Source organism: Quercus robur, chromosome 10, assembly GCF_932294415.1.
Source record: "Quercus robur chromosome 10, dhQueRobu3.1, whole genome shotgun sequence".
Classification (NCBI taxonomy): Eukaryota; Viridiplantae; Streptophyta; class Magnoliopsida; order Fagales; family Fagaceae; genus Quercus; species Quercus robur.
In genome coordinates this window covers 16578922-16586769 of record NC_065543.1, presented here as the reverse complement: position 1 = coordinate 16586769, position 7848 = coordinate 16578922, and the positions used below count along the sequence as shown (strand labels likewise).

The following is a 7848-nucleotide window of genomic DNA, read 5'->3' as shown; positions in this document are numbered from 1 at the left end:
GCCAATTATTTATTTTTCTGGTGCAACTCTGAATTTTGAATTCTGTACCATGCAATTGTATACTTCCAAAATCCAAATGTTCTGAATGCACAAACAATGAATTAGTTTTATTTCCATGGGAATCCTAGTGCACCCAATTCCTAATGAATTAATTAGTTAATTATCATCAATAAAACTGGTTACCTACTAAGATTGGAAGAAAATTTTAATAAAAAGGGCGATTGCAGTTCAACCTCAACAGCTACCTCAAGGTCGGTAATCAACGGCACATGGGTAACAAAATTAGTCATCAACCACATACCGCCAAAAGAAGTCTTGGTCTTTGTCTCATTAGGGGAAAAAATGTATAATTAATTGGTTACCCACAAAGAATAATTGCAGCTCAACCTCAAAAGTTGACTTCAAGAGCATCATTATCAACGGCCTATCTTGTATGTCGTCACAAGTAAGGCATCAACCATACCGACACAAAAAAAGTCTAGGTCTTTGTAGGATTGACGCTATTTTGTCATCATCAAGAGGCTGTGCTCCCATATTTCTACTGTATAGACGCCTTATTTTGTTAGGCAAACGTAAATTTTGCATATTGGAAATGAAAATGCAAGCAATGAATCTGAGATTATTGTGCTCAATTCAATTCCAAACCATCCTTCTCTTGTTGGTTGTACTTCTACATATTAAAACTCTTTTTGTTTCTAGTATTAGTATTGCCACCCCAACTTATTTCGGTGGGAATGAGACTGATCATCAAGCTTTGTTGGCCTTCAAGAGACAGATAACACGTGACCCTGAAAACGTTTTCAGCTCTTGGAATGATTCCCTCCATTTCTGCGAGTGGGAAGGTGTTACTTGTGGCCGCAAGCATAGAAGAGTCACTGTATTAGATCTGAGTACCAGAGGTTTGGTGGGTTCCTTGTCTCCATACATAGGCAACCTCAGCTTCATTAGGGAAATCGTGCTGGCAAACAACACCATTGGAGGCAAAATCCCTGATGAAGTTGGCCGTCTATTCAGGTTGCGTGTATTGAGGTTGACTAATAACTCCTTCCAAGGGGAAATTCCTGCAAACCTTTCCCATTGCTCCAACATTAAGATTCTTAGAGTCGGATTCAATGACCTTTCGGGATCAATCCCAAAGGAGCTTGCTTCTTTATCAAAGTTGGAGATTCTAGCTCTTCGCACTAACAATCTCGGGGGAGGAATCCCACCTTTCTTTGGGAACTTTAGCTCTCTCCAAGTTTTATCTGCAGTCGAAAATGTCTTTGGAGGACACATTCCAGATGCCTTGGGTCAATTACGAAGCTTAAATTTACTTGCACTGTTTGGCAATAAACTCTCTGGTTTGATCCCTCTATCTTTATATAATCTTTCGTCTATTACTGAATTATACTTGTACAGAAATAACCTCTAGGGAAAAATTCCAGCTTTTATTGTGAATCTTAGCTCTCTACAATTATTAAATGTATTCGACAATGTTCTCGCAGGACATATTCCAGATACCTTGGGTCAATTAAGAAGCTTAACGCACCTTACACTCGGTGGGAATAAACTCTCTGGTTTGATCCCTCTATCTTTTTATAATCTTTCATCTATTACTGAATTATACTTGTACAGAAATAACCTCTAGGGAAAAATTCCAGCTTTTATTGTGAATCTTAGCTCTCTACAATTATTAAATGTGTTCGACAATGTTCTGGCAGGACATATTCCAGATACCTTGGGTCAATTAAGAAGCTTAACGTTCCTTGGACTGTATGAGAATAAACTCTCTGGTTTGATCCCTCCATCTTTATATAATCTTTCGTCTATTACTGAATTTTATCTCTGTAAAAATAAGCTTAGTGGAAGTCTTCCTACAAACTTATTCCTCACCCTTCCGCATCTCCAGTGGTTTCTAATCTATGAAAACCAATTTACTGGATCTCTTCCAGTCTCATTATCTAATGCTTCAGAGCTACAGTATTTCCAAGTTTACATGAACAATTTTAGGGGAAAAATTTCAGTCAATTTTGGAGGCCTGCACCGTTTGGAGGTATTATCAATTGATGATAATAATTTTGGAAGTGGAGATGATGATGATGAAATGAATTTCTTTCAATCTCTAGTCAATTGTAGCAGTTTACAGAAAATAGATCTTTCAGGGAATCAACTCAAAGGAACGTTGCCTAATGTTTTGGGTAATCTTTCGACCCAGCTTACCCATTTTGAAATTGCAGATAATCTTCTTTTTGGAGAGATCCCTATAGGGATGGGTAATTTGGTCAACTTGACAGCCTTAAGGATGAGTGGTAACAAGTTTTCAGGGACAATCCCAGATGATATTACTGGTCTTAAAAAGTTGCAGCGTTTATGGTTAAATAACAATAGGCTCTCAGGAATGTTACCAATTACCCTCGGAAACCTAACACTGTTAAATGAACTGTACTTATATAATAACAAATTGCAAGGAACTATCCCATCAAGTATAGAAAATTGCCAAAATTTGTTGTTGTTAGATCTTTCACAAAACAATCTCACTGGCATCATTCCAAAGCAACTCTTTGCGGTTTCCATGCTGTCAATTAGACTTAGTTTAGCTCAAAACTTTTTCTTAGGATCACTACCTTCTGAGGTCGGCAATCTTGTCCATTTATATGAGCTGGACTTATCTGAAAACAAGTTGTCTGGTAAAATTCCAAGCAGCCTAGCCTCTTGCACAAGCCTTGAGTACCTTTACCTGGAGGGTAATTTATTTCAAGGAGAAATTCCAACATCCCTGAGTTCTTCGAGGGGTATTCAAGTCATGGATCTTTCTCGGAACAACTTCTCTAGTCAAATTCCAAATTTCTTGGAGAAACTCTCCCTAGAGAATTTGAATTTATCCTTCAATGATTTTCAGGGAGAGGTTCCAACAAAAGGGGTTTTCGCAAATGCTAGCACAATATCACTCATTGGAAATAGTAGATTGTGTGGGGGCATATCGGAACTAAACTTGCCGAGGTGCTTAACAAAAGAAGAGAAGAAAATAAAGTGGCCTTTTTCAGTCAAAGTGGTAATCTCAATGGCATGTGTGATTTTGGTAATAACCATAGTGTCATTTTTCTTATTTTATTGGCGCAAAAATAAAAGAAATGATAATTCTTCAGAATCTTCCTTGAAGCAATTATTTTTGAAAGTGTCTTACCAAATGCTCCTTAAAGCAACTGATGGATTTTCATTAGCAAATTTGATTGGTGTTGGTAGTTTTGGCTCAGTGTATAAAGGCATCCTTGGTGACAATAGATCAACTGTTGCAATTAAGGTACTAAATATTCAACGTCAAGGAGCTTCCAGGAGCTTCGTCTCCGAGTGTGAAGCCTTGAAAAATATTCGTCATCGAAATCTTGTGAAGATCATAACTTGTTGCTCAAGTGTGGATTTTCATGGCAATGATTTTAGGGCTCTAGTTTACGAGTTCATGCCAAATGGAAGTCTAGAAAATTGGTTGCATATGGATCTAGAAACAAATATCATGCAGGTAGAGATACGAAATCTGAACATTCTTCAAAGAACAAACATTGCCATTGATGTCGCTTGTGCACTTGATTACCTACACCACCATTGCCCAATGCCAGTTGTTCATTGTGATATAAAGCCAAGTAACATTCTTTTCGATTGTGATATGATTGCTCATGTTGGAGATTTTGGGCTTGCGAAGTTTCTTTTAAGACTTACCGATTCGAAAGAAAGTAGTTCGATTGGAATAAGAGGAACAATTGGGTACACCCCTCCAGGTAAACATGATTTACTGTACTTTTTAATTGTTAACATATGCTTTCCCATATTTACAATGATTATTTTTGAGCTCCCACAATATAATGTGAATACATTATCTATATTAAATATTCTTAATGACAGAGTACGGTTTAGGAAGTGAGGTGTCAACCAAAGGAGATGTGTACAGCTATGGAATTTTATTGTTGGAGATGATAACAGGAAAGAGACCCACAGATAGTGTGTTCGAGGGAGGCCTTAACCTTCACAACTATGCTAGCATGGCCATACCAGACGGTGTAATGGAAGTTGTGGATCCAAAACTTTTAAATAATGTTGATGAAGTTCTTGGAAATAACAGTGGTTGCCTTGCAAATAAAATAAAGGAGTGTTTGATATCCATGGTCAAAGTCGGAGTGGCATGCTCTATGGAGTTGCCACAAGAACGATGGGACATTAGCAAGGCCATCTCTGAGTTGCAATTGGTTAGGGACATTATTCTTGGTGCTAGGATTTAGCACATCATGCTTGGCTATATGGAAGGTAAAAATCAAATTTAGCTTCTCACCATCTTAATGTTGGTATTAAGTTGTTTACTTATTTTGATCTTTTCTCTTAATGTTGTTTACTACTAACTATTCGCAGGTCCAAAAAGTCTTGTGCTCCTTCAAAGTGTTACATTGGATGGAAAGACTTTTCTGGCATTCTAGATAGGCTTGCCTATGGTTATTCATTGAATAAGAAGTATTTTGCATGTTTCATATACTTTGTCTTCTATATGTTTCTTTTATACGCCTAAGTAGCTCAAATAATTTCCTACAATCTTGTATTAGTTTATTAAATCTATTGTTATATATTATGCTTGGACAATTAAATACCAACTTTATTTGTAGATGTAAAATAATTTTCTACAAATAAGAAGAATTATTTTTCCCTTGCTAATTCCCATTCTTCAAAGCTTGAGCTCATAAAATAGAGGGATGGTCGATTTGGCTTATCAGTGTAAATTACATAACATGCTATGTTTGCCTAATTTTCAATAACAAAAGTAATCTGATGATCATGCTTGACAAGATAGGGCACACAGTAGATACCATACACATAATTTCAAGATCCTGTTGGCTAGTCAACTCTATTATGGATTTAATTCTATTATAAAAGTCGAGCTATAATTGTTAAGATGAAACTAAAAAATTTGGAGTCACCTAATCGTGTTGAATAACAGTTAAATTAAAAAGACAGTTTATTAATTATACAAGACTTTTTTTAGAAGCTCCACAAGTAATTCATGCTCTTGTTGGTCAGCTAAGATGGGTTCATGTTTGACCTTGACGAGTACCAAAATCATATCGGGTATGAGCAATAAGTGTATTAGATTAAGATAAGTTGTTATTCTGATAGCCTTTACCTGGTATTTGACGTGTTAATGACAAGAAAAAGCCAATAGATGTGCTCAAAGGATTTTTGATTCTCAGTGGAGTCTTTCTTCAAAGAGAAAGTGGTATCATTCCTTAACACATCATGCCCACAAAGACCACCACTCCACTCCTATGGGATTTCCTCCCACTATCCTCAGGTTGGTTTGTCTCTGTTTTCCACTTTCTTCCATTTTTCCAAAGATGCCCATTTGTTTTAATTAATTAATTTATTTTTGTGGGTTTTGTGGAGCTTGATGATTCATTATTTGTAGGAATTGAGATTGTTTTATCCTCAGGTTTGTCTCTGTTTTCTACTTTCACTGTCACGGTTTTTGATGTCAATCAGTGCCTTGGTAGTCTAATTAATCACGGTTTTGTGTAGTATTTTGCTCATCTAGGTTTCGTAGAAATTGTCTTATTGTTGGATATTGCATATTACACGTATGATTCTTTGGTTATACAGGTTTGATTTTATTATATGTATGATTTTTTGTTTTTCGTCCAAGTTATTTTTTGGAGGAAAAATTCTTACCATTAGCAAGAGGGTCAAAGGCAAGTTTAATAAATAATAGCTTATAACTATAATAAATAAATAAAAACCTATAAAAATCACAAGGATAAAAGTATCTGATTGTATATGAATTTGTCAAAAAAAAAAAAAAATTGATCGAGAAGCCCTTCTCCATCATTGATGATGATTGAAATTGTAGGTAAAAATGATCGAGAAGCCCTTCTCCATCATTGCTCTGCAGCTTTGTTAATTTCTTTATGGTTATTAAATAATGTGGCTTTGCTGGCAGGGACATCGACATGGCTAAACATGTACATTTATCAAGGTATTGAAAGATTCACATAGTAAGTATACTCTGAATTTGAAACTTTCTGATAAATTTGTGTTTCAGTTTTACCAAATAACGACTATGTTTGATGATTGTTTTAAATTGAAATTTAAGTCAAGCACACAAGTTGTTTGAAGAAATGCTTCTTCAGAATATTGAACTTGCTTGCTAAGATGTTTCTAACCTATGCAACTCATTGCACCAATTGTTAAGTTTTGATTGTTAATTTTTACAAAAGATAATTTTGTTTGATTACTTCTTCTTTTCTTGTGTGTTTTAAATTTTGATATTGTTTATTGTCATAGATGTTTCTTTACTTTAATTGATTCACTGAATAATATTACTTAGATTGTTCATTATTTTATTGAAAGGTAAATGACAACCGGACAAGAATGCATTGAACTCGTTGTCAAGAAAAGTGAAAATCAAATTGGCACTAAACTATGGCTTCAAAATGGGCCACTTGTTCTTTGGTTATCCTTTCTCAAAGAAGCTATTGAAGCAAGTTAAGTCATATTGTGCAATAAAATCCAAGGTATATAACTGGTACTAAGTAGTTCTCTGATGTAAAACTAAGTTGAAGTGCAGAAGTTTTAGAAGCACCATAAGCAAACTTGCTAGGTTTGCAATGGTTTATTATGGTTGGCTTAACATAAATGCTTGTGTATTCTTCAGCAATGTCAAGTCTAAGGAAGCATTAAGGCCAATGAGTTTGTAAAGAGAAAAGTTTTTGTTACTGTATAGAGTCATGTTGTAATTTGTTTTTTAGGGGGTAGGGGGCAGTGGGGAGGTCCATTTCTATGATTTTGATGGTAGCATAATTGATCGATTTAGTTTGATTCTTTGCACATTAATTGCAGCTTCTATTTAATTTCCTGCTTGCTCTGTTTTTGTTGTTAGGCGTTTGCTGTTTGTATAGTTTGTTTCGTTAATAAATTTAATTTTTCATCAAAAAAAAAAAATTATGGTTACCTATGATTTTCCTTGAGGACCTTGGCCTTTTTCTTTTTCAATTACATATTTTCTACGTTGCTAAACAAATCAAAGAAGGTGTGCATGCAAACCTGAATTCTCTTGCAGCCAAACCTCAATTTTAAGTAACTTTTTGTATTGATTGCATTGCTCCTATGGTTACTGTATTTTTCCATTTACTGTCTTTTTTTCTTTTTTCTTTTTGGTTTAGCTGTTGAGAACATGCAACATTTGAGAAATATGTGTTGTGCAATCCTTTTTTTTTGGGTGGGGGGGTCAATTTCTATATTTGCCTTTCTTTTCTTCTTCTTTTTCTTTTTAATGTATCTTATTGTTAAGATATTAAATTTAATGATGAACAGATGGTGTTTCAAGATCAACTCTCAGAGAACAAAATGCTTTAAATCTATCCAAGCAAGCTGAATCACGTAATGCTCCGTGTGGTAAAATGTTGAAAGGTCCTATTAGTCTAAAAGTTTAGCTTTATTGCTTCTTTTTACTTTTAGGTTTGAATTGTTAGCGGGAATTTCAAACCCCTGAGTTAATACCAATTTTTTAATTTTGTGGATCTCCATCTTTAGTGATTGATGTTTTGGTGAATATTCTTGGACGGGAGGATCAAAACATGGTTGATGAGATAAATTGCAATCTTCTCTTAATAATTCACTGGTATTGAACTCTCTTCTTTTCTTTGAAAATCTCTTATACCAATTTCCCCTTTCATTCAATTGCATAACAATTAACAATACATAATTTATTTCCCCGTTTTGGTTCCTAGATTCTACTTCAAGAGCTAAGGAGTCATATTGGAAGAGAGGTAAAGAGTAAACTCCTTTGCTATGGTACTTTCTATCACTTATGATTTAGGGATTAAATTATTTTTTATA

General features: G+C 34.9%; 1 protein-coding gene across 1 annotated transcript; it reads left to right on the top strand.

Moving 5' to 3' along the window:
• The first annotated feature begins 418 nt into the window (after nt 1–418).
• LOC126702547 (receptor kinase-like protein Xa21) lies at nt 419–4493 on the top strand. Its single transcript, XM_050401272.1, has 5 exons — nt 419–1340; nt 1485–1556; nt 1701–3752; nt 3877–4275; nt 4378–4493. The coding sequence occupies exons 1-4, from the start codon at nt 434–436 to the stop codon at nt 4248–4250; spliced, it is 3405 nt and encodes a 1134-aa protein (XP_050257229.1). The 5' UTR covers nt 419–433; the 3' UTR covers nt 4251–4275; nt 4378–4493.
• The last annotated feature ends 3355 nt before the right edge of the window (nt 4494–7848 follow it).

What these genes read in the sequence shown, in the direction of transcription:
- LOC126702547 (XM_050401272.1), top strand. Translation starts at nt 434, where the DNA reads ATGTCGTCACAAGTAAGGCATCAACCATACCGACACAAAAAAAGTCTA. An exon ending in GTTTGGCAATAAACTCTCTG is followed by an intron (nt 1,341 to 1,484) that starts GTTTGATCCCTC and finishes ATGTTCTCGCAG; the next exon opens with GACATATTCCAGATACCTTG. An exon ending in CGGTGGGAATAAACTCTCTG is followed by an intron (nt 1,557 to 1,700) that starts GTTTGATCCCTC and finishes ATGTTCTGGCAG; the next exon opens with GACATATTCCAGATACCTTG.